Here is a 27,999-nt window from a genome sequence, read left to right as displayed (position 1 = left end):
CACTGACATTCTCTCAGAAGTTGACAGCACCTACCTTTCCAGCTGAAATCAACAAATGAGAAAAGGGTAGCCCTTGGCCGCTCAGGGCAGACCCCAGTCTGAGACACAGAGGATTTTCAACCACCATTTTCTGAATCAATCAATCAATCAGAGAGAAAAGTGGGCATATTACTGACTGGAAAGAACTATTCTAGTAAGACCTAAATGAGATGTATGTAAAGATTTTGTTCAATGTCTGGCATACAGGTTTGTGATACACATAAATTCCTCCTGTTAGTAGTAAATAGTATTTGCATGATGTTTTTATTATTTAATAGAGACCTAGTTAAGAAAGAACAGTGGAAGTCCTAGTTCTTTGCCTGTTGAGAAGGAAGATGCTATAGAAATGGTACTAGAGCCAGCTGCTGGTCAAAATGCACTAGGGGAGGAATGGAGCGAACACATGGGTCATTTCATCCCAGCCAGACAATTACATCCAAAGATAAGCCAGATGGTGGTGATGGTGGGAAGACATGGTTCAGGCAATGGCTAAGAAAATTGAGCACCTAGATCAACACGCAGAGATGACCCTCATGAAGCATCAGGGGTTTCCAGCCAAACAACGTACGGAGGTCAACCACAGTGTCTTGGGATATTTGAAAAGAACAGATACCAGGTCCTCACAGCCAGGGCCTTCTAACAGTCAGCCTCTCACTGAATACCAACCAACGCTGCAGTGAGAAGACAGACCGATAGAACTGAAATTGTAAATTCTCTTGATTCGACAACTTTCTCATGGTTGTTCTCAAAATCACGGGCACAATACAGCCGAGAAGCTGGGGAGGACAACTTCGCATCTCTACTGTAAAGCCAGCATGTCTGGAGAAAGGAGAACCTTGGGTGCTTTGGATGCAGGCCAATTTTAGAACCACTCTGGGAACTTAAGTTACCAGGAAACAATTACCCAAAACCAGAGTCTTCTAAACTGAAGTTCTGTCACTACCTAAAACAAACAATTCTTCTTGGTAGATTTGCATCCTGTTATTTGGGCCAAAAGAATAAAAAGTTAAAGATAAATCTGAACCCTAAATGAAACCACTTCAACAAAAAAAAAATAATCATTTGTAGCATTAAATATGATTGGATATTTTACAGTTTTCCTAAACTAGGCTTGAGTTTTATTAGCTTTTATTTGTATCCCCACTCATCCCAGGATTTTTACTAGACTTACAGCAAGAGGTGTGTATCCCCTCACTTGGAGTGGACCTCAAATATAACCATAAAGTGTCTAGTTACCCCCCGACCCTTGTGCCATTATTGCACCAATGGGCAAATCTTGCCTGTTGGATTAGAATTGTAACACACATGCTCTACAGCAGGGTGAGACCATTGAGTTTTCTCCCCCTCCAGCCAACATAACACCTACATAGCACAACTTGCAAAGAGCACTGAAAACTAGCCAGGAGGGGGAGAACTTCCAGTTCATTCCACCTTGATCTCTCTATGTCCCGTGACCAGAACGTGTAGTGCCTTCAGCAATAAGGTCTTTACCATCTGGTTCTGATGCACCACCAAGAACAACGGCAAGGCCTGCCCACTTGGGGGTCCTCTGCGACCTCCCCAGCCAACAGCTACCAGGGAAGTGTCCCACAGCTGGTGCTGAAGTTCTTGCTTACAAGTTTATGACAAGATGGTTTGGCTGATAGAGATGTCTGCCACACAAGCTTGGTAGCTAGAGTTCGTGTCATGAGTGGAAAAGGAGAACCAACTCCATGCTGCAAGCACTCACAGATACATACCATAAACACAGCAACAAGAAATAAAAAATACAATTTTAGGGGCTGGAGAGATGGATAAGTGATTGAGAGCACTGGCTGTTCCTCCAGAGAACCTGGGTTCAATTTTGAAAGCCCACAAAGTAGCTCCCAGCTGTCTGTAACTCCTGAATCAAGGAATCTGATACTCTCTTCTAACTTCCATGAGCATCAGGCACACATGTGGTACACAGACATACACGGAGGCAAAACACTCCTACATATGAAATAAATTAATGAATTTTAAAACAATAAAGTGCCATGCCCAGCATGGTATACCCAGAACCCTTTGAGTGATAACCTAACACACAGGCAGAAAAGCCAGGGTCAGTAATAAAGTGTCACATCCAGCATGGAATACCCAGAACCCTTTGTGTGATAACCTAATGCACAGGCAGAAAATCTGGGGTCAGAGGGGCTGTGCTTGCTCTGGTGGAGCAGCCCCGACAATGCAACCAAGACTCCCAGAACTTGTACCACACATAGCACAGGGACATGAGTGAGCTCATCTCAGCAGAAGGTTGCAGCCATTCTGGAGGAGGAAGCCGCTGTTGCTCATTTCTGCACACACTGCCAACACTTATACTTAAAACATAGGAGACCTTGTCATCCCCGAGCCCCACCCCAGGGAAAGAAAGGCTTTGCCACTCCCATGGCTTGAGACATCGGGCAGCTCACATGGCAGTGTCAACAACGTGTTCACTCAGGGCTTTCTTGGCTTTCCTCAATAAAATTAAGAATTTGAAAGAATTTAATTTTTTTCTACCCGAATTTGTTACAAATACAAAGAAAACTTGTAACCAATTTTAGCATGAGTAAAAAGGGTTTACACTTTTTTACTCTGCTTCTGGTCAGTAATCTGTGGGGTGGGGTGGTGGGATGAAGTCTCTTAAAAGTGACTCCTGAACTGACCTCATTCGATAACCACGCAAACTAAGCCTGCAAATCTATTTTCTTGAGGGCACTGTTAAGCAGGTACCTACCTCGTACACACATTCAAATTCACGTGATTGACATCATCTTCTTTATCACTCACATCAATCTCTAAATCAAAAGCTTCTTTATTTTCAATAGATCTCCGTCTTATAAAAGAATCTGAACTTTTCACGTTATAAACAACATTAAGCTGCAATAAATAAAAATTAGACTAAGTAAAGTCATAGACCTTGGATGAAAACAAACAACTACTACTTTATTAAACCACCAAATGTCCTAACTACATTCTAAATATTTGTTCTTATAACCACAGGTTTCCTTCCCCATCAAAAACATTATTTTTGAAAATTAACAGATGGGATAAATTAGCAGTAAGCTGGTTGCTATAGTCTAAAGAGTAGGTAATAATTCTTTCTGTCATAAAGCCAATTAGATTTATAGTCAAACTAAAAATAAACATCTAAAAAAGCATCATTATCCAATGCTTTTATACATGTTTGTCATTTTATCGAGAAAACTATTAGACAATATTCCAAAGTAAATGGCAGAACACCAGAGACGATGCTTATCGATTATTTTCTCAAGGAATGGAAGACATTTTCTTGAGGATAAAAGGGAAAGCTACAGACAACTTTCTTGAAAGTATTGACTGATATATAATTAATTTCCTAATTTCTAAGTTGTGTTACCCAAATGGAACCTTGGAAACTCCCAGTAAGACAAATCAAACTAAAACACCACCTGTCCGACTGCTGAGGATTCTTTCTCATCATAAAACATTTTTCAAAGAAGATAAAACAAGGCTTCCATCCACAGGGCCATCGGAGGGGTGAGTTTGCTTCGGGCCCGCGGCAGGGGCCCAGCGAGGAGGAGCTAGGACTTTCCCCGACCCCATAGACTCCCAGGTCAGCCTGCACTGCTGGTTCCACCCTGCTAAGCGCTCCAGCCTGCAATCCCAGCTTCCATCCAGGTACAAATTTCTATATTTCTCCCCTCCCACTGGGGCCATAAAATTTCCCCAGCTCAGCTGCCTTGCACACTGGGCCTGCTCTGTAGGGGCATCCTGGAAAGAGGGAGTGCCTGTGCTTCAATAGCCTGCCTGAGGAAAGGTAGGCATTCTATCAGTGAACTCCCTGCCCAACAAGGGAACCTGACCCGGTAACAGAAGTTCCAATAGAGAGCATTTGAATGAAGAGATGGACAGACGCCAAGGCAAGACCTCCTCCAACAATCTGAAAAACAACATGAAAACACCAGATCCCAACGACCCTACAACAGAAGGACTTGAACACTCTAACCCAGATGAAGTGGAAAAAAGTGCGATTATGAAAGCAATAGAGTCCCTTAAACAGGATATGATAACTCCCTTAAAGAATTGGTCGAGAAGTATAACAAAAAGTTTGAAGAAATGAGTATAGAAATGGATGAGAAATATAACAAAAAGTTTGAAGAAATAAGTAAATCCGTGAATGATACCCTGAGAAACCAAGAAAAAACAATCAAACAAGTAAAGGAAACAGTCCAAGAATTGAAAACTGAAATGGAGGCAATGAAGAAAACACAAAACGAGAACCAGCTGGATATGGAAAACCTAGGTAAACGAACGAAGACTACAGAATCAAGCATAACCAATAGAATACAAGAGATAGAAGAACGAATCTCAGATTCTGAAGATACCATAGAGAAAATAAATGCTCTGGTCAAAGAAAACGGCAAATCCAACAAATTCTCTTCACAAAACATTCAGGAAATCTGGGACACAATAAAAAAAAACAAATCTAAGAATAATAGGGATTGAAGAAGGAGAAGAACTGCAGATCAAAGGCCCAGAAAATATATTTAACAAAATTATAGAAGAAAACTTTCCCAATCTAAAGAACGATATCCCTATGAAGGTTCAAGAAGCATACAGAATGCCGAATAGACTGGATCAAAAAAAAAAAAAGTCCCCTCGCCATATAATAATCAAAACACAAAACATCCAGATTAAAGAAAGAATATTGAGAGCTGCAAAGGAAAAAGGTCAAGTGACTTATAAAGGTAAACCTATCAGGATTACACCAGACTTCTCTATGGAAACCATGAAAGCCAGAAGATCCTGGATAGAGGTACTGCAGAAACTAAGAGACCATGGATGCAAACCCAGACTACTATACCCAGCCAAGCTATCGATCACTATCAACGGAGAAAACAAAATATTACAGGATAAAAATAAATTTAAACAATTCGTAGCCACAAATCCAGCCCTACAGAAAGTAATAGAAGGAAAATCGCAACCCAAGGAATCCAACATTGCCATCACTGCCTACAATAACCCAGACATCTAGCAACCCTTCACAACCACAACTCAAAGAAGAGAAACACACAAACTTTACTACACACACACACACACACACACACACACAAATAATAAACGGAATCAACAACCACTGGTCATTAATATCACTTAATATTAATGGACTCAACTCACCTATAAAAAGGCACAGACTTAGAGACTGGATAAGAAAACAGGATCCAACATTCTGCTGTTTACAAGAAACACACCTCAACCACAGAGATAGACATCTACTCAGAGCAAAGGGTTGGGAAAAGGTTTTCCAAGCAAACGGACCTAAGAAACAAGCTGGTGTGGCCATTCTAATATCTAACAAAATTGACTTCAAACTAAAATCAATCAGAAGAGATGGAGATGGACATTTCATACTCATAACAGGAACAATTAATCAGGAGAAAGTCTCAATCCTGAATATCTACGCCCCCTAATATAAAAGCACCCACTTATGTAAAAGAAAAACTTTTAGAACTCAAGGCAGTCAACAAACCACACACACTAATAGTAGGAGACTTCAACACACCTCTCTCACCAATGGACAGGTAAATCAAACAGAAACTCAACAGAGAACTAAGAGAATTGCTAGAGGTAATGAATCAAATGGACTTAACAGATATCTACAGAACATTCTACCCAAAAAGGAAAGAATATACCTTCTTCTCTGCAGCTCATGGAACCTTCTCGAAAATTGACCACATACTTGGTAACAAAGCAAACTTACACAGATACAAAAAAATATTAGTAATCACCTGTGTCTTGTCGAATCACCACGGAATAAAGTTAGAATTCAATAACAATTCGAATTCCAGAAAGCCTACAAATGTGTGGAAGTTGAACAGTCAACTACTGAATCATCCTTGGGTCAAGGAAGAAATAAAAAAAGAAATTAAAGTCTTCCTTGAATCTAAAGAAAATAAAGACACAACATACTCAAACCTATGGGACACAATGAAAGCAGTTCTAAGAGGAAAGTTCATAGCGCTAAGTGCCCAATTAAAGAAAACGGAGAAACCATATATTGGAGACTTAACAGCACACCTAAAAGCTCTGGAAAAAAAAAGAAGCAGACGCTCCCAGGAGGAGTAGAAGATTGGAAATAATCAAACTGAGGGCTGAAATCAACAAAATAGAAACACAGAAAACAATCCAAAAAATCAACAAAACAAAAAGTTGGTTCTTGGAGAAAATCAACAAGATTGACAAACCCCTAGCCAAACTAATCAAACGGCAGAGAGAGAACACTCAAATTAATAAGATCAGAAATGAAAAGGGGGACATAACAACAGACACAGTGGAAATTCAGAGAATCATTAGATCTTACTACGAGAGTTCATATGCCACAAAGTTGGAAAATGTACAAGAAATGGATTGGTTTTTAGATAAATACCATTTACCAAAGTTAAATCAAGAGCAAGTGAACAATCTAAATAGACCTGTTAGTCGCGAAGAATTAGAAGCTGTTATCAAAAACCTCCCCACCAAAAAAAGCCCAGGACCAGATGGTTTCAATGCAGAATTCTACCAGAACTTCCAGGAAGAGCTAATACCTATAATCCTTAATGTATTTCACAATATAGAAACAGAAGAATCATTGCCAAACTCTTTTTATGAAGCTACAGGTACCCTGATACCAAAACCACACAAAGACACAACCAAGAAAGAGAATTACAGACCAATCTCACTCATGAACATTGACGCCAAAATACTCAATAAAATACTTGCAAACCGAATTCTAGAATACATTAGAAAAATTATCCATTAAGATCAAGTGGGCTTCATCCCAGAGATGCAGGGCTGGTTCAACATATGCAAATCTATCAATGTAATCCATCATATAAATAAACTGAAAGAAAAAAAAACATATGATCATTTCATTGGATGCTGAAAAAGCATTTGACAAAATTCAACACCCCTTTATGATAAAGGTGTTGGAGAGATTGGGTATACGAGGATCATACCTAAATATAATAAAAGCAATATATAGTAAGCTGACAGCTAACATCAAATTGAACGGAGAGAAACTCAAAGCCATTCCACTAAAATCAGGAACACGGCAAGGCTGTCCACTCTCTCCATACCTCTTCAATATAGTGCTTGAAGTCCTAGCAATAGCAATAAGACAACATAAGGGGATCAAGGGGATTCGAATTGGAAAGGATGAAGTTAAACTTTCGTTATTTGCAGACGATATGATAGTGTACATAAGCGACCCCAAAAACTCTACCAAAGAACTCCTACAGCTGATAAACACCTTTAGTAACATGGCAGGATACAAGATCAACTCCAAAAAATCAGTGGCCCTCCTATACACAAAGGATAAAGAAGCAGAGAAGGAAATCAGAGAAACATCACCTTTCATGATAGCCACAAATAGCATAAAATATCTTGGGGTAACTCTAACCAAGGAAGTGAAAGACCTATTTGACAAGAACTTTAAGTCCTTGAAGAAAGAAATTGAGGAGGATACCAGAAAATGGAAAGACCTCCCCTGTTCTTGGATTGGAAGAATCAACATAGTAAAAATGGCAATTCTACCAAAAGCAATCTATAGATTCAACGCAATTCCCATCAAAATTCCATCAAACTTCTTCACAGACCTTGAGAGAACAATAATCAAGTTTATATGGAAAAACAAAAAACCCAGGATAGCCAAAACAATCTTATACAATAAAGGAACTTCTGGAGGCATTACCATCCCTGACTTCAAACTCTATTACAGAGCAACAGTATTGAAAACAGCTTGGTATTGGCATAACAACAGGGAAGTCGACCTATGGAATCGAATAGAAGACCCAGGCATTAACCCACAAACGTATGAACACCTGATATTTGACAAGGGAGCTAAAGGCATACAATGGAAGAAGGAAAGCATCTTTAACAAATGGTGCTGGCATAACTGGATGTCAACCTGTAGAAGAATGAAAATAGATCCATATCTATCACCATGCACAAAACTCAGGTCCAAATGGATTAAAGACATCAACATTAATCCGACCACTTTGAACCTGATAGAAGAGAAAGTGGGAAGTAGTCTACAAGATATAGGCACAGGAGACCAGTTCCTAAGCAGAACCCCAGGAGCTCAGACAATAAGAGAAGCAATGAATAAATGGGACCTCCTGAAACTGAGAAGCTTCTGTAAAGCAAAGGACACTGTCAGTAAGACCAAAAGGCTACCTTCCGACTGGGAGAAGATCTTCACAAATCCCTCATCAGACAAAGGTCTGATCTCCAAAATATACAAAGAACTCAAGAAACTAGACACTAAAACTGTAATTAACCCAATTAAAAAATGGTGTACTGAACTGAACAGAGAATTCACAACAGATGAACTCCGAATAGCCAAAAGGCACTTAAGGTCATGCTCAACCTCCTTAGCGATCAGGGAAATGCAAATCAAAACAACTTTGAGATATCATCTTACACCTGTCAGAATAGCCAAACTCGAAAACACCAATGATAGCCTATGCTGGAGAGGATGTGGAATGAGGGGAACACTCATCCATTGTTGGTGGGAATGCAAACTTGTGCAGCCACTGTGGAAATCAGTATGGCGGTTTCTCAGGAAACTGGGAGTCAACCTCCCTCAGGACCCAGCAATTCCACTCTTGGGTATATACCCAAGAGATGCCCTATCATACCACAAAAGCATTTGTTCAACTATGTTCATAGCAGCACTATTTGTAATAGCCAGAACCTGGAAACAACCTGGGTGCCCCTCAATAGAAGAATGGTTAATAAAGGTGTGGAACATATACACATTAGAGTTCTACTCAGCGGTAAAAAACAATGACATCTTGAATTTTGCATGCAAATGGATGGAAATAGAAAACGCTTTACTGAGTGAGGTAAGCCAGACCCAAAAAGAGGAATATGGTATGTATTCACTCATATGTGGATTCTAACCATAATTAAAGGTCTTTGAGCCTATTTTTCGTGATCCTAGAGAAGCTAAATAAGAAGGTGAACCTGATGAAAATCATGTAGCTATCTGCCTGGAGATTGGAAATAGACAAGAGTCCCAGAACCTTCATCTGGCGATGGATGGAGATAGAGACAGAGACCCACATCCTAACACTGAACTTAACTCCCTAGGTCCAAACGAGAAGCAGAAGGAAAGAGAACGTGAGCAAAGACGGCAAGATCAGAGAGAACCTTCATCCCACGATGGATAGCGATACAGATGGAGACCCACATTGGAGCACCGGACTGAGCCCCACAAGGTCCAAATGAGGAGCAGAAGGAGGAAGAAAATGAAAAAGGAAATAAGGACTGTGAGGGATGTGATCACCCACTGATACAAGGGGACGGATCTAATGAGAGTTTACCAAGGCAAGTTGGACTGGGACTGAACGAGGACACAATCCAATCAGATTCTCTGAATGTGGCCAGATTCTCTGAATGTGGCTGGCCGGAGTCTTTCTGAAAAGCCATTGACAATGGCACTGGGACTTGTTTCCTCTGTATATACTGGATTTTGCGGATCCAGTCCATCTGGACACTCACCTTCCTGGACCTGGAGGGAGGGGGGAGGAACTTGAACTTCCCACTGGGCAGGAAACCCTGACTGCTCTTAGGGATGGAGAGGGAGGAGGAGAGGGAGTGGGGGGAGTGGGAGGGTGGTGGGAGGAGGGGCGGAAATGGAAACTTTTATAATTTAATAAAATTACAAAAAAAAAAGAAGATAAAACAAGTAACAGACTTCAGTCCACTGAGTCTTCTCCAGCACATATGTTGTGCCTGCCTCTGATGAGAAAGGTGCGTGGGAACACTGGGGCCGTGCAAGGACCAGTGTCTGTCTCAAAGCCACGCTAAGTCTGAAGCTTGGCAATGCACTCGCATTTTCCTAGCTTGCCTGAGCCTAAACAGAACAGAACTTTTAAATATTTAATGCACCCACTTATTTTGGAACCAAGTTTATAAATTTTAATATTACTATGTAATACTGAATTTCCCTTTAATTCTACTTGAAACGTAGGCATAAAAACACACACACCTCAGAAGCAAACATCTGGAACCCTTCCCAGATTTATAGACTTTAATTTATCTCTTGCTAAGCCCTCTCTCCTCACACCTAAGAGCTCTAATCTTTTCTTGCTATTACAGTAATTTGCGTCATCTTTCTGATTGAGGTACTCTGGACATTTTCCAACTCTTTTTTTTAAACGACAACAATGAATACTGAGTATAATATAACTAGGACGACTCCGGAGCAGCTTTCTGACCTGTAAAGCTGCATGTTACCTGCGGCCTTCCCATGGCCTGCAACTGTCCCTTTAGGGACCAGTGTCATCAAGCAAGATGACTAGGCTCGTCATTACGGCAATGATTAATACCTATCTCTAAGTATTGGGGGTTATAGCTGGCTGGCAGGAAAGCTCAGCTAGCCACTCGCAGAACTTCTAAAGAACTCATTCATCATTGCTTAGAGTTTTAGAACCCAAGTAAGTGAACATCTATTACAAGCCTGAGCATGCTCTTTCCAGGGCACTGATAAAAATATTAACAGTGACTCTCGATTCTCATTTCTGCATGATTAGTATTTTTATAAAAATACTCCCTCTTTCATGAGAAAAGGCTATCAGTCCCTCTCTCTTGTCTTCTGAATTTTGATACAGACACTGGCTAGTGAACATTCTCACCAGAAGGTCTGCATTGGCCACTGCCCTTCAAACCTCAAGCAGCAGTCATTTAATTCAAAGATTTGTCTACACGTCATTGATCAAGAATAGCTTCCAACAACGCTGTAATTCCAACAAATGTGATGATTAAGTTCCCAGGACTTCTGGATTGACGTTTTACACTGAACGGCAGTTTGGGGACTAAGAGTTTCCTATGGTCTTCAATAAAGATCCACAAAAATTATCCTGTTTTTCTTTCCTTCTCACGGAAAAACATTCCATTTCACTTTAATTATTCTTCCTTGGTGTTCTTAGAAGATGCTTTCTGTGTCTTGAGTATCATGCAAAATGATCTTAGAGGGCCAGAGAGGTGGTTCAGCAATTAACATGCTTACTGCACAAGCCTGAGCGTCTTAGTTCTTCCCCCAGAACCCACAGTGCAGGGAGAAAGCAGAGCTCCACACATGCACAATGGTACATGTGCACCAACACACACACACACACACACACACACACGCATGCATGCCAAAAATAAATAAATAAATTATTCTTTCCAAAAATCTTAGAAATTATTTGGCAGCTTCCAAATTATATGTGTTGGATAAAGTGTGTCTTTTCTATTGGGCGGTATATGCAACTGTGCTAGTTAGCTCTCTTCAGCTTGAATAAACATCCAGAAAGAGGAAATTTCAGTTGAGAAATTACCACCATTAGATTGACCTGTGGCCATGTCTGAGGGACAGGCATATTTTGATTAATGTTTGATCTGAGAGGGCCGAGGAACCCTGGGCAAGAGGCCCTGTGCTGTATAAGAAAACAAACCGAGCCAGCCAAAGGAAAAAGCCGTGAGCCGAACCCCTCCATGGCCTCCGCTTCGGTTCCTGCCTCCCCGGCCCTGCCCTGACTTTCCTCAGGGATGGTCTGTAACTGGAATGAGTAAGTAAATGAACCCCTACCTTCCCAGTCACTTTTGATCACTGTTTTTCACAGCAATAGAAAGCAAAGAAGATGCTGCCCTCGCAACAGGAGTAACCATACCAGTATTTTTTTAAAAGCAACTTTTTGAACTATTTTTAAAAAGAGAGAAAACTGGGTGAGACAATGGACAGGAAAAGTGTGCATAACCAAGGACATAAATATGATCAAAATAGGTTATACGTATTTATGAAAATGTCATACTAAAAGCTATTAAATATAATTAATAGTTTTTAAAAATACCTTTTCTTTCTAGTAGGCATGTTATTACCTTCTAAGTGGTTGTTTGGTTTGTTTCCACCCAAGTCATAATCATTTTGGGCCTTATCATTTATTCTCTTGGGTTTCCGTTACTATTATTTTAAAGACTCCATGCTATGTTTTTAGGGTAATTACTCCAGTCAGTACTTTCCATACCATCTCCTTTTTAATTCCAGCACTTACTATGCCTTCAAAAACAGGTTTGTCGGCATTTTCATCCTATATCATGGCTCCCAACACAATGCTTGAATTTTTAAATTTGTTATTTTATGAGGTTTTACCATAAGGAAATACATTGTCTATCAACTTACAAAGCCATACTGACCTTCATATTCTTAGATAAATATTAATAATTTATAAGTAAAATACATATTTGTTATCAGGTAAACACAACACAAATTATATCAACTATCAACATTATAATTTTTAGATTAATTTTAAATTTTAATGATGTATGTGTACATGTGTGTTTGCATGTGTGTGTATGCACATGTGTGTGTGAACACATACATAAAGATTAGAGGTGCAGGGTCCTTCTAGAACTAGAGGTATAGGCTGTTGTGAGCACCTTACACGGGTTCTTTGGAAAAGCAGTATTTGCCCTTAACCACTAAACCATCTCTATAGCCCATTAACATCATAATTCCTAAACTGTTTTTTTCAAATATGACAAAAATGCAGAAATCAGGCAAGGTGGCACATGCCTGAAATCCCAGCACCTGAGAGACTGAGGCAGGAGGATCACAAGTTTGAGACCAGTTTGGACTATAATTTGAGTGTATTACTAACTGTGTCTGTATATCAAGACTGTGCCTCAAAAGGGGAAAAAGATTTCCCAACTGTTCACATAAATTGCACTGGAGGATTTCAACACGACCTTCAAAAAGCAAGTAATCTCCTAGAGATGTTCTTCAAGCAGATTGTCAACACAAATAAGTATTGCCTACTCACTAGTTAGTAACGTCTCCAATACTTATTAAAGAAAAAAATGTATCTTGCCTAAGTCACAGAAGCAAACTGTTAAGAACTCTATTCTATTCTTATTATATTTTCACTTATTTTTTGTGAATAAATAAAATGCTTGGCATGGCATTTGTGTGTAGGTCAAAGGACAAACTGAGGTAGTAGGTTTCCTCCTCCCGCCACGTGGGTCAAGCTTGACAGCAAGCACCCTTATTGAATGAGCCATCTTGCCAGCCCTCATTAAGAATTTCACACAGGCTATCTAAGCTAAAGTTTTAACGAAGAATTGTTACTAAAAGTCACATTTAACTGCAAAAATAGGCAATCATATATACATACCTGGCAAATAGCAAATCCCAAACCATGAGCAGAAACATTAACTTCAGTGGGCTCCAGCACAGCAAGCTAAAGAAAAGTGGGAGAGAGAAAGCAGTGAGGGGGTGAGGTTTCCACAGACTGCTCCTACCCAGGAGCACACGGGTTTGGTGCTATGTCCCACGCTAGAAGCAGAGGCAGTCCTGGAGAATGCTGGCTGCTCTGCCTGGTCCTAAATTTCAAAGGCTCAACCAGTTGACCTGGGTGAAATATACTCTCCAAGCTCTCCAAGGCCTCTCACCTCAAACCTTCGGGAAGGTACATGGGTGCTCCTGACCAGACTGCCCTCCTGTTGGGGTTGAAGCAGGTCTCCCCTGACCTCCCTTCATCGGGGCTGACCACGAACACAATGATACGGACTCACTGCGTCCAGCCATAGCCTTGTGTCCTGTGCCACTGCCCCTCTCCTTCACTTAGCTCTCAGTATAATCTTTTATTGCATTTTGAAGTAAGAATTTGAGCCAGGTGTGGTAGCACATGCCTGTAATCCCAGCACCCAGGAGGCAGAAGAATTCTGAGACCAGCTCTACTACAGTCAACACGGTCCCCCGGCCAGCTTTCTCGTTGTCAAATGGTGGCACACGTGGCCTGAAGAACCAGCGCAGGAGCATGCCCACTCTGAGCTACCATGGGGACTATGCAAAGCTGGGACTCAGTGAGTGTCACTCCTTCCCAGTGTGGTCGTGCCCTTATTTTCTTCGTTTCTGCCCATCTTTCTTCCCAAACCCCCATCCCTTCCCTCCCTCCTTCCTGAGTTCAAAAAATGGACCCTGGAACCAAAAACAAGACAACCCATCTCTCTCTGTGGGGCTCTGAAAACAATTCTTTGCTGAAGTCAGAAGACAAAAATTAAAGTACTATTCCAGAATAAAGAACCATCTACACCGGGTTTTAAACAACCACCCCATCTACACCTCTGCCGTGTGAAGGAGAAAGCGGTTCTGTGTGTCAATCCGAAAGTGTACAGGTCTCGGTGCACTGGGCCCTGTTACAGTCACTTGGATATCTGTATTTTCCGTGTGCATTAGGGCTGAAAACTCAGAGAGGGCCTTCAAGGCCACAATGGTATCCTGTTGAGAGAAAAAAAAATGATTGTGCATTTCTAGAAATATCCAGCAAGCTCTCTAAAGAAAACATTCGGCAATACTTGAGAACCCCCAGCCTTGCGAGGAGACGGCTTCCTGGGTCCTCTGTGGCTCTCTTGCTGGAAGCATGTGAGAGGCTCAACAGACTGCTACAGTACAAACCTGAGCAATGGGCTCAAGCCAGTTACCACAGACACAGAACAGCTGATACAGATGTGGAACTGGCGTATTCAATTAACATACCAGATATGAAGCTCAAATGAGAAAATCATTAACATTATCATCTTAAATCTTTCATTTAACTTACTGAACTTGTAATCATATGACTCTATGAAAAAAAACAGCTATGTTCTTTATTGATATTTTAAAAACACTATCGCCTCTCACCTGAGTGGATACAAAGCCTCCAAGGCTATTCCTCTGCCTGCTGAGCCACCTCATGACGGGGATGCCCTCAGAAACATGGTGTTGCAGGTAGGAGAGCAGCGCATAAGCCGCAACTTCAATATCCAGGGAGCGCGGCTGCCAGGACTCCGAAAGCGCGGGTGCTGACGACAGCCAGAACTGTGTGTCTCCTGAGAGAAAATAGAACAGAGTGGGCAGCTACTGAATGCTTACGTCTTAGACCATTAAATATTTCTGTACCAGTCCAGTCTATGTGACTAGCAAAAAAGCAGGTTTTATAGATACCTATAATATATATGCAAGCACGTGCATACACAAACATACATAAGCACGCATTATATATTGCATTTTAAATTATTACAGTGTATAAATGTCCATCCTTTCCTTGTTGCCTGCATTGGAGAATGTTTTAAAATGTTTTCTCAAGGCAAGTACCATGTGTTTAGTACAAGACTAAACAGTTATAAATAAGAAAGATAGGTGTGTGTGTGTGTGTGTGTGTGTGTGTGTGTGTGTGTGTGTGTAATTTTCCTCCCCCAAATACTTTAGGGCACTTGGGGAAAAATTCTGTTCCATAATTCATGTTCTGCAAAACCTCTCCCTTTTTGTCTCTTCTCAAAGTTTATGGTACAAATTCAAAATTCCAGTCCCAGGAAAAACTGAGCGACCCCAGTCAGGCCAACAACTTCCCTGCAATAATCCTGCTCTAGCTTGCTAGAGCGCCCTGGGCAGTGGCCCTCTGCTTTCTCCCATCTACAAGGACTGAAGGGATCCCATCACGGTGAAATGTGGAATAGGGACTGTGGCCCAACCCAGAACAAATGTCATGTCCCACTTCAGCCTCCGTACAACAGTCAACTCCTCAACCCTGAAGTAAGGAATAAGGACTGAATCTAAATTATTAACATTAATGTTTCTACAACCATTTTTTGAGAATTATTACCGTGGTGTGCATACATATGTGTGCATGTGCACACGCATGTGTTTGTGTGTGCTAATGAAGGCCAGAAAAGGGCATTGGTTCCCTCAAGTTGGGGTAATGGGCCTTTGCGAGCTGCCCAGCTGGGGTGCTAAGATGGAAACTTCAGCCCTCATGACAGAGCGGCAAGTGCTCTTAACTGACCAGCTTCTCTCCAGCTCCACATTATCCTTTGTGAATACACACAACTTCGAATCTAAAGTTACTTACATACAGGAACTCAACCTACGACACACTTTGACCTCTGACTACTTTATAGGGACTTTTGGATAAATAACATCAGAAACTCAAAGAGTAACCAACTCAAAGAGAAATTCAAGGGAGAACCTCTCTAAAAGAAGATGCCTGGTGATCAAGTAGGTTTCATCCCAGAGATGCAGAGATGGTTCAACATACGAAAATCTATCAATGTAATCTACCATATAAACAAACTGAAAAAAAAAAACCACATCGTCATCTCATCAGATGCTGAAAAAAGTCTTTGACAAAATCCAACACCCCTTCATGATAAAGGTTCTGGAGAGATCAGGGATACAAGAAACATACTTAAACATAATAAAATCAATACAACCAATAGTCAACATCAAATTAAACCGAGAGAAACTCAAAGCAATTCCACTAAAACCAGGAACAAGACAAAGCTGTCCAGTTTCTCCATATCTATTCTATATTAGTACTCATAGTTCTAGCAAGAGCAATAAGGCAACAAAAGGAGATCAAGGGGATACAAATTGGAAAGGAAGAAAAACTTTTACTATTTGCAGATGATATGATAGTATACATAAGTGACCCCAAAAAATCTATGAGGAAACTCCTGTTGCTGGAGACTTCTTGCTCATTTCCTGGCCACCCAGACCTGAAATAATCAAAAAGGAAACTGTTTGGCCAATAGCTTAAGCATATTTCTAGCTAGATCTTACAACTTAAAATAACCATTTCTATTATTTTATATTTTACCACAAAGCTCATGGTTTACCAGTACCAGTGCAAGGGCGTCTTTCTCCCCCGGAGGTTACATGACATCTCCCTGACTCCACCTTCTTTCCTCCGCTATCTGCTTAGAATTCCTGCCTTACTCAATTCTGCCCTGCTGTAGGCCAAAGCAGCTTTATTCATTAACCAATGGTATTCACTGCATACAGAGGGGAATCCCACATCAAACTACTAAATAAACACCTTCAGTAATATGGTTGGGTACAAGATTAACTCAAATTAAATGAAATTAAATCAGTAGCCCTCTTATACACAAATAATAAAAGGGCTGAGAGTAAAATCAGAGAAACAAGATCATTTACAAATAATATAAGATATTTTAGGGTAATTCTAACCAAGCAAGTGAAAGACCTGTGTGACAAGAACTTCAGGTTTTTGAAGAAAGAAATTGGAGAAGACATCAGAAGATGGAAAGATCTCCCATGCTCGTGGATCGGTAGAATTAGAATAGTAATAGTGGAAACCTTACCAAAAGCTATCTACAGATTAAATGCAATCCCCATCAAAATTCTAACACAATTCTTCACAGACCTTGAAAGAATAATACTCAATCATATGGGAAAAAAAAAACAGGATAGTTAAAACAATCCTGTGTATTAAAGGAACTTCCGGAGGCATCACCTCAAGTTCTGCTATAGAGCTATAGTAATAATTAATAAAAAAACAGCATGGCATTGGCATAAAAACAGACAGGTGGATCAATGGAATCAAATCAAAGACCCTGACATAAATCCACACATCTATGAACGCCTGATTCTTGACAAAGGAACCAAAATCATACAATAAAAAAAGAAACCATCTTCAATAAATGGTGCTGACATAACTGGATGCTCACATGTAGAAGAATGCAAATAGATCCATATCTATCACCCTGCACAAAACTCAAGCTCAAATGGATCAAAGACCTCAACATAAATCCAGTTACACTGGACCTGATAGAAGAGAAAGTAGGAAGTAGCCGTGAATGCACTGGCACAGGAGATAACACCAGTAGCACAAACACTGAGATTTACAATTAATAAATGGGACCTCCTTAAACTGAGAAGCTTCTGTAAGTCAAAAGATGCTGTCAATAAGACAAAACGGCAGCCTACTGAATGGGAAAATATCTTCACCAACCCCACATCTGACAGAGGACTGATCTCTAAAACATATAAAAAACTCAAGAAACCAGACATCAAAATACAAAATAATCAAATTAAAAAATGGTGTACAGATTTAAACAGAATTCTCAACAGAAGAATCCCAAATGTCCAAGAAACATTTAAAGAATTGTTCAACATCCTTAGCTATCAAGAAAATGCAAATCAAAACAATTCTGAGATACCATCATATCGGCGAATCAATCCCACACCAGTTATGTTTTAAGGGGTTATTTATTTTGGGGGGTAAAACTTACATACACCATAAACCGTCAGGAAGGGAGCCTAGTCGCAGGAGCAGGAGCCGGGAGCAGGAACCAGGAGCAAGCACCGGAACCAAGAGCCGGAACCAAGAGGGCCTGATCCGGATATGCTTCTCTTTTTAAAAGAGAAATATACCACGCCCCAGTGGGCTGGTATTTCAGCAGCTATTGGCTGACGGAGCGGAAGTCGCTCCCCGCTGCACTGTGGGCTCGTATTTCAGTGACTATTGGTTGAGGCAGCAGAAGTTACTCCCACAACACCATCACACCTGTCAGAATGGCTAAGATCAAAAACCACTAATGACAGCCTATGCTGGAGAGGATGTGGGGTGAAGGGAACACTCCTCCACTGCTGGTGGGAGTGCAAATTGGTACAGCCATTTTGAAAATCAATATGATGGTTTCTCAGAAAATTGGGAATCAATCTACCTCAAGACCCAGCTATACCAATCTTGGGCCTATACCCAAAGGATGCTCAATCATAACACAAGGACACTTGCTCAACTATGTTCATAGCAGCAATATTCATGATAGACAGAACCTGGAAACAACCTAGATGCCCCTCAACCAAAGAATAGGTTAAAAAAAAATGTGGTGCATTTACACAATGGAGCATTACTCAGGAGTGAGAATCAATGACATGAAATTTGCAGACAAATGGATGGAACTAGAAAAAAAACATCCTGAGTTAAGTTACCCAAACCCAGAAAGACAAACATGGTATAGATATTAGATGTAAAGCAAAGGATAACCAGGCTATCATCCACAACCCCAGAGAAGTCAGGTAACAAGAAGGACCCTAAAAGAGATGAATGGATTTCCCTGGGAAGAGGAAATATATGAGATCTCCTGGGTAAACTGGGGGCAGGGCTTTGTGGAGGGGATAGAATGGGGGATACAGGAACATGAGGAATCGGGCTGATTGAATTGTTGGTGGGATGGAAAGGGAGAGTAATGAGAATATCTTCATAGAGAGGGCCATTTGGGGGTTAGGGAGACACCTGGTGCTAGGGAAACTCCCAGGAATCCACAAAGATGTCCCCAGCTAAGACTTCCAGCAATTGTGGAGAGGGTATCTGAACTGGCCTCCTCCTGTAATCAAATTGGCAACTACCCTGTCACCAGAGAGCCTTCCTCCAGCAACTGATGGATGCAGATGGAGCCATCTACAGCCAAGCACTGGGCTGAGCTCCAGGAATTCACCTAAAGAGAGGGAGGAAGGTATGAACAAAGAGGGTCAAGATCGTGCTGGAGGAACCCGCAGAGACAGCTGATCTGGGCTAATGGGAGCTCACAGACACTGGACCAACAGCTAGGGAGCCTACAAAGGACCTACCTAGGCCCTCCACAAGGGGGTGACAGTTGTGTAGGTTTGTGGAAACCCAGGCAGTGGGACCAGGATCTATCCCTGGTGCATGAGCTGGATTTTTTTGGAAACTATTTCCCATGCTGGGATGCCTCACCCCGCCTTGATGCAGGGAGAGGAACCTGGTCCTGCCTCAACTTGATATACCTTGCTTTGTTGACTCCCATGGGAGACCTGCCCCTTTGTGAATGAAGGAGGAGTGAATGGGTGGGAGGGGCTTTAGACACGAGGTGGGGGAGGGAACAGGAAGAGAGGAGGGAGAGGAAACTGTGGTTGGTATGCAAAATAAATGAAAAAAATTAATTTAAAAAAAAAAAAAAGGAAGATGCCTGGTTTCTCCCAACTAGCAATCAGCTTAACTCCAGTTCCGGGGAATACACTGCCCTCTTCTGGATCCTGTGGGTACTGCAAGCACACAGTGCGCAGACATATGTGCAGACAAAACACCCATACAAAATTGATAGACAGACTGATAAAAAAAAATGTCCAAGTCCAATGTCCAAAGTTCTATAAACAAATCCTGGAGAGGCGAGACGCAATAAAACACACAGACCCCATCCTGGTATTGCCTTGCCTTGTGTTTTTTTCATCTCATTCTAAAGACACAGATGTTATCAATGTCATCGTTAGCACACACTTTTCTCGCATCTATTCCACGAAGCCTGACATTCTTCTCAGCCTCCGTCCCAGGCATTACCTTCCTTTTCGGCTCGCTGAGTCAGCAGGTACAAAGCATCTTCCGCTTTAGGACTCCCCACTGAAGACAAGGCATAGGTGACAAGGGCTAAAGTGAAATTGTCTGAAATTCCTCTGTCCAATTCATACTCCAAAAACTTGATAGAGGCTTGTACATCGACAGCAGGCTTGGGAAAATAATACACATATATTACTACTCCTCATAGGTAAATAAAAAGTACATTGAAACATCCACTCAAATCATGATTCCAGGCCTGGTAAGCATCTGACCTCGGTGTAGGCAATAGGAATCAACAATGCCCATTGACATTTAAGCAACTGCCATATATTCTGAATAACAGTTCTGTTCATTTGCTATAATTAAGTAGACACTATTCTTTAAAGGGGATTTTTAAAGAACTTCTGCAAACTTTTTATCCTGCTGAGTACTATAAGCCCAAATAGCAGAAGAAAATATAGCTTCAGAAAAATTTTTCTCACAGTTATTACTAGGAATTGAATCGCTAAACTCAGAGAAAAGTTTGCCTTCCACTGGCCTCATACTGAGCTAGAAAAGTAGTCAGAGCTTTGGTTATTATTTTTCTCCAGATTTTAGAATGTGGCCCCAAATGCAAAGCACAGGGCTATGCGAATGCAGATTTCAAATGCAATGTAAAATTACAAAGTATTTTCCATTCCAAGACACATATTTGACCCAAGAATATCCACACTTCTGGGATTTGCAGAAGATTGCATACCTGGTATCTTCTGTAGCCCAGGAGAGAAGTCACAATATAGGCTGTAAGTGTTACAGGGCTTTTGTTGCCTCCTTGAAGTTCACTGTGGATCACTCTCCCTGGCTCCCAAAATTCACCATTGGATTTCTGATGCACTTTGAGCCAATTATATGTTCTCTGTAACACATTCTGATCAATATCTATGTAGGAATCAGCTTCCGTGAAACATTTTAAAACAAATGCGGACAGCCTTGGAGAAAGGAGGGGAAAACACAGAAAATACATTTAAGTCCTGACCTCTCACACTGAGCACGCAAAATAGAAACACCACCCCTCCAGAAAATTCACCAGACGTAGCATCTCAAAGGAAAAACCAAAAAAAAAAAGCAAAGAGACAACCTGAACAACCTGTCCTAGCCGATGGACGTGGCTTTAATCTGAACACGGCTCAGAAATTTCAGATCAATTCACAGAATATCCCATTTGGAAACAAATTTAGGAATCACCTAATTGTTATTTAGAAATAACTTTGTCCCAGCATTTTACAGGTTGAGAATCCAGCCTTTCATGATCGTTTAATTGCCCAACAATACACTTCTGACTGCACTAGGCAAGCACCACAAAAACCCTCACGCACGTGTAGCCCAAAGCTGTAGATAAAACATGTGGAGTTCACAAGCAGACTCCACACTTTAAGTGAGAGTAATGGGAGGGGGGGGGGTTAGTACTATAGGATGGTAACCTAAGGGTCAAATCGGCCTGACCCACATGTGTATGACTACCATCTGCCACCAACACCTAGGAAGGGTGTGTGTGTGTGTGTGTGTGTGTGTGTGTGTATGCTGGCACCTGTGTGAGTAGGGAGGTGTGCCTGTGTGTGCCTGTGTTAGCAGCCCAAAGTCAACACTAAAAGTCTTCCCTCGTTCACTCTTACCTTTATTTTTTGAGACAGGGTATCTCACTGAACGTGAAGTTTACCAGTTGTGCCAAACTGGGTGGCCAAGGAGCCATCTCCACACACACCAATCCTAATCCCTTCCACCCCAAACCTGGGGTAACAGGCACATGTCACCCATCCCCGGCTTTTTACATGAGTTCTAGAATCCAAACTCAGTTGTCATGTTTGCATGATAGGAACGGTACTAAGTACCATCTCCACCAACCTAGAAATGATGTCTAAAGAGAGGAAGAAAAGAAATTACAAAAGAATAGAGTAGAAGCAAGAAGTGTGAAAGGGAAAAGGAGATATACAGATATAGATATGTACACATACACACACACACACACACACATATGAGAGGAGGTACGTATGAGGAGAAGGTTGGTAGGTAGGTTTTTTTACAGCGGAAGGCAGAAAGGGAGATTATACAATAGAGACCCCTCATGACAAAAATGTCTAGTATTTATTGTACTAGGTGACACTGTACAGAATCATGACACAAAACACTGTATTTGTGGGGAAGGGGACAGAGGTGAGACGAGCTCTCAGTCTGTAGCCCCTGCTGGCCTCAGTCCTCAACCCACACATCCAAAGGGCTGGAATCACAGCCCAGCAAGAAGAGCATAGTAACGTGCGAACACCACCAAGTGGCACAGTAAAGAGACCTGTGTACAGACTGACACCCTGACTCCAAGACAAGGGAAAACCCAAAGCAATCTGTCCCGTCACAGCTTAGCGTGGTGGACATGCGCAGTAGCATCCAGGTCTCTCCCACTGTAGGCGGACCGAGGAGACCTCCTCAGCCCTGAAGTCAACCACCATGGACTGAACAACGAGTCAGGTGAACGCCCCAAACCAACCACAAGCACTCCATGCAGGAGGAAACTTGAGCTACTCATTATTTAATCCCATCATTGTTTCCTTTTCAAGAAATATGATCTTAAAAACAAAACCACGACTGTTTTAACAAAGCCTTGTACTAATATATTGAATATGGCAAGGCCAACGTCACACAGCGGTTTCTTCTTGTTATCTGTACCATCATCTTAAAGGATTTTTTTCTCTGCTTTTCCCTCGAAAGGAAGGAAGGAAGGAAGGAAGGAAGGAAGGAAGGAAGGAAGGAAGGAAGGAAGGAAGGAGTGAGTTGTGAGGTTTTTGTTTTGTTTTGTTTTTCTGAATAGAACGCACTTGACTTGCAAATGCTTTAGAATCATTTTTTGGGGGGTTTTCTGTTTTGTTTTTTTTTAAGAAACCTCTTTTAAAGGCAGGTTCTGTAACAAGCAGCTACAGCGTCCACACTGACAGGAATGTCCACTGCCACTGTGACCTAGTATACACATGTTCCATGATACAGATTTGTTTAATTAAAAAAAAAAGTCACTTACCAAGTACTCCCAGAAGGGTCGCTATCCCCAAAAGCACTGAAGGAGCCATCTTCCCTCTGATAGAGAAGTTCCCTTTGATAACCTGAAGACACAAAAATCCATGTATAATCAATCCATATGCTATGGTTTCTTTCTAGGGCCAACGGCAGGGGGGAATGAGGAATAATATCAAACACCCTTCTAGTCACCTGAAAGCAAGCAAAGTCGAGGTCGAGCTTTATCCACTTCTAGTATTCCACAAAAGGCTTTCTCTGCTTGACTATCTAACCTGTCTGCTCTCTACAGTGACAGAAATAAAGCTTAGAGCCAAACTGTCCCTTAGGCTGGTGAGAGAGAGAAAAAATAACAATCTAAGGCAGAGTCTCTTAAATGACTTGGTCATGAACCCCTGAGGGAAATGATGAAACCTACTGTCTGCTTCCACGCCAATTCCACACTTCATATTTATACATACACATATGCACACACACGCACACACATGTGCGTGCACTCACACACAGTGGTTGCAATGAAGTATTACTGTATAAGTAAATGAGGATTGCTTGTGGAGACTACTCAGCCATAGAATGTTCATCAGGCAAGCATGAAGACCTGAGTTCAGATCCCAGTCACCTACCCCAAAAGTTGGGCACAGAGTCATGCACCTGCAACCCCAGAACTGGGGAGCAGACAGGGAGTACCTGGAATTTGCTGGTCAGTCAATGAACTTCAGGTTCAGTGAGAGAACCAGTCTCAAGAAAAAAAGTGGAGAAATGATTGAGGACACCTGCTGTCAGCCTCTGGACTCCACATGTGAACATGCACGCATGCACCCATATATACAATGTACATACACAACTATACACACTGAAATAAAGCAAACTGGGAAGTAGTTAAGACTTGTGTATCTGCTTTAATGAAAGCAGAGGCTTGATACTTCCAAATAAATGATTTCAAATAAAGGGAGGTTGGTTCTTGATTGCAAAGACTTCGAAGTCCACGGTTAGAACTCATGTGACTTGCCCACTGCCTCTCCCGCCTGCTCTCCCACCTGCCTCTCCTGTATCTACCTCTCCCGTGTCTGCCTCTCCCATGAAGACCCAAGCTTGTCTCCCTCGGTTGTCCACTACAAATCCTAATCTGAGCATCTGGATTAAGGTATAAGACAGAACAGTATATTTCAGTGATATTTGAAGCTGAAAACAAAAGGACTATATACACATTTAAAGTTAAAGACACTTTTTCTTAATTTTAAGAAGAAAACTTCAGTTTATAATCTTCATGTTTATACCTGAAATACTACTGTTATATAGTTAAATAGCAAATCTTCATTTTGTGCTCACTAGGGATAAAGAACTGTGAGAAGACCTTTACAAGTATTAACTTGGATGAGTCTAACACAGGTGGCCACCCTCCAACATTTCCTATCATTGTCAAAAATTAGCCTTGTTCCCCACCAAGGGCATCCAGTCCCAAGGAAAATAGGAGCTGCAGCATCTTCAGTGGCAGAGTGGGTTAATAAGCAGGTCCCCGACCTCCAGCTCTGTTGCCATGGAAACACAGAGGAAGAAGTGCCTGGGAGAAGAGCTGGTTTGACTCTCAACTCTTTGGGTCTCTTTTGAGACTCCTTTTGTCATTTTAAGCCAGCCATGCACGCTTAGAGAACCCTTGACTGCTTGTCCTCCAAAACAACTGCCTATATCAAACCTAATTTCTACTCTATTAGCAGAAAAAGATACTGATGATATAGCTCTGGTGTAACATGAGGGGGCCTGTTTGTTGGGGGTTTTTCTGTCCTGTCTGGCCCCCCAGCTGTTTAGTCCCAGCGTTAATCAATCACACAGGAATTTCTATACGTTATAATGCTGATTGGCCCATTAGGTCAGGCTTCTTACTGGCTAACTCTCACATCTTGATTAACCCATTTTTCTGATCTATGTTAGCCATGTGGCTCTGTACCTTTTCCAGTGGGGCAGCTCACATCCTGCTGCTTCAGTGATCTGGGCAGGAGTGGGAGGAATCAACTTCCTCCTCCCCAGAATTTTCCTGCTCTTCTTGCATCATTTCCACTTCCTGTCTGGTTTTCCCACCTACAACTCCTGCCTGGCCAATCAGCGTTTATTTAAAACATGATTGACAGAATACAGACAATTCTCCTGCACCACTCTGGTGTTTATTGTTAATATAACAATCTGCATACCACTGTAGATACCAAAGTTGGAGATTTTTCATCACAATAAATGAGCAAGTTAGAAGCTTGGTTTTCTCCAAAAGTTTACCAAGAAATAAGAGTATCACTTTCAAATTCACTGTTTTACACATAGCTCTTTGGTTTGGAAAATAACAATATAATCAGAATTATCAGACATTTCTTAAAATTAAAATATACAAATTGGGATAACAACCTATAAACTACTGTTTACAATGGGCTGGATAAGATGCAAATTTTCCTGGGTCATGAGTTTTCTTTGGACTAATTATGGATGTAAAGTAGCTACAACTTATCAGGTTAAAGATGAAAGTACTGTTTGCAGAAACAAATAAAAAAGAACATCCCAGGGCTGGAGTGTAGCTCAGCAGTATAGCACTTTCCCAGGCTGAGGGCTCAGTTCGAGAGGAAGGCAGAGAATGTTATAATCAAGGAAAACATGTGTTTTCAACTAGACTCAGTCTGAGTCTCACATGAAAAACAAACAGCAAGAGCTTTTAATTTAAATATCTGAAGACAAGGATCCTTGAGCAGATTCAACAGATAGAGGCACTTGCTGCCAATCCTGAGGACATGAGTTTGATTCCCAATACCCACATCCAGAAGATGAGAACCCATTCCCAAAAGTCATTCTCTGAACTCTACACACACACACCTAGACACCCACATACACAAAATAAAAATAAATAAGATGCAATGCAAAAATTAAGTTTCTGAGGGAAATAAACAGTTTAACCCTTCAACTAGCAAACAAGTTCGAAGTTTCTAGCCCTTGTCAGAAACAGTTTTGTTTGACAGTTCTTTCTTTCCTTGACAGCAAGATGCATTGCACACAGAGATGCAGCTGTTGGTCACAGGACCCCTAGGCCACCAGGACTTAAACAATGTGCTGTTCCCAAGGGACATTTAAATGACCATAATTCACACAACACTACATTAATGCCTTAAAAGATAAAAACCTATTTACGAGACTTAAAAGCGAGTCTGCGAAGTGAGATGCTCATGTCACAATGATGTCAGGAATGATGTCAGGAAATATTTCCCCCTCTGGTTCAGATGGAGTCTGCGGGGCAAGCCAGAAACACTGGTCCCACCGGTTCCTGGCTGGTAAGGATGTGCCAAGACTAGAATGGTTAGTGTCTACAGGTAATCCCTGCGGTGAAGGACTGCAGAACTCTCCTAGTCCTGGCCCCCATACTAGAAAGTTGAACTTAAAAGTCCAAGCAGTTGGTGGTGAAGGTTCATCCACATTCAGCACTCACTGAGGGGCCCACGTGGTCATACAGTGAGGATGGGGTGAGTTAGACACAGGACTCACCACTGGAGTATTAATACAGATGATGACTGGGGTAGTTTTAAATAATGTTAAGGGGAGAATCTAAACCAGAGCAATAGAGATGATACAATCTTAAGGAGAAAGCTGAGGAAAGAACCCAAAATGATACAGTCTAGGGGCCTTGATAGAGATCTTTTTCTCTGGCAGCTAAGAGGCAGGGAAAATCTTGAAGCACAACCGGAAACAGCAGCGAGATCTCAGATAGAATCAAAAGCTGAAGGAGGATTTTCTTGGGGCGAGGAAACACACACATGCAGCAGGCACACAGACAAAAGACCCTCTGCAAGGAGGGGCTGGGAAAATGGAAACTCCAGTCTCTCCCTGAGGGCTGCAGTTTTAAAACCTCCTCTCCTCATTTAGGGCTGATCATTTAAAGACAAATAGCATGACTGATTGGCCCAGAGGTGTGGTACGACAGGCTCTGCTGGTGGGAGACAAAAGCCTACAAGGCCTTTGTTTTAAGCTGCTAGGCTTTTCTCGCAGGTCAGGAAGGCGAAGTAGAAGCCATCTTGGAAATCTATCACCTTTATTACCCAGCCTTGGCCCCTCTCCCTATCTGTCTGCTTAACAGTGGGTCTAATTCTTGGTCTCTCAATACTATGTAATTACTTTTATTATTTCATCTTATAGGTGGGAAACTGAGACTCTGAGAGGCTGAGGAAACAGACCCAAGATAGAGCCCATAACTAGTGTCTTAACCACTACATTCCTTTCCTCCCGTGACACTCATAAAGTCAAATGCTGTGCACTGGAGGACTAGCTGGCACTCGGGGACCTAAGCTTTCTCTCCCTTTGGTTGATAAGTACTTCTAGCAGCCAGGAAGCATCAGGGGAGAATCCCAGAGGGGCTACTTGGAACCTTGTGTTTGCAGGATGGGGGTCAAACCCAGGGCCTCACTAATACTAAGCAAAATAACAATAATTAATGCAAAGCGCTATATCCCTAGCTAGCTTTGAAAAGCTGGTTTGACAACAACCCAGCCAGAATTGAAGTGCAGGGCCAGTGTTGTCTTTGGAAAAGAGCAAGAACTGGGGCCTGAGCTGTCCTAACCCTGAGAAAAGTGTCACAGGGACAAGCCAAGTAATCTCCAAGGGGTGAATAGTTCTTTAAATTAGAATTTAAAGGGCTGGAGCAATGGTCTTACAGTTAAGAGCACTTGCTGTCCTTGCAGAGGAACCAGGTTTGACTCCCCATTTGATAGGTTACTACTATCTGTAATCCCAACCCTAGGGGATCTGACATCTCCTG

The 27,999-nt window shown here is 41.6% G+C and overlaps 1 protein-coding gene across 1 annotated transcript in view; it reads right to left on the bottom strand.

The window, feature by feature from the left end:
• Positions 1-27,999, bottom strand: part of Cd109 (CD109 molecule) — a 119,892-nt gene that overhangs the window by 4,905 nt on the left and 86,988 nt on the right. The window contains exons 24-30 of the mRNA XM_048435719.3: positions 23,227-23,308; positions 20,923-21,151; positions 20,187-20,352; positions 14,729-14,916; positions 14,171-14,326; positions 13,221-13,286; positions 2,777-2,919 (exon numbers count right to left, since the gene is read on the bottom strand). Of these exons, the coding sequence (XP_048291676.3) occupies positions 2,777-2,919; positions 13,221-13,286; positions 14,171-14,326; positions 14,729-14,916; positions 20,187-20,352; positions 20,923-21,151; positions 23,227-23,308 (1,030 nt within the window). The remainder of the gene's footprint in view (positions 1-2,776; positions 2,920-13,220; positions 13,287-14,170; positions 14,327-14,728; positions 14,917-20,186; positions 20,353-20,922; positions 21,152-23,226; positions 23,309-27,999) is intronic.

This window comes from Myodes glareolus, chromosome 4 (assembly GCF_982192425.1).
Source record: "Myodes glareolus chromosome 4, mMyoGla1.1, whole genome shotgun sequence".
In the NCBI taxonomy this organism is placed as follows: domain Eukaryota; kingdom Metazoa; phylum Chordata; class Mammalia; order Rodentia; family Cricetidae; genus Myodes; species Myodes glareolus.
This window is presented reverse-complemented; position numbering and strand designations above follow the sequence as displayed.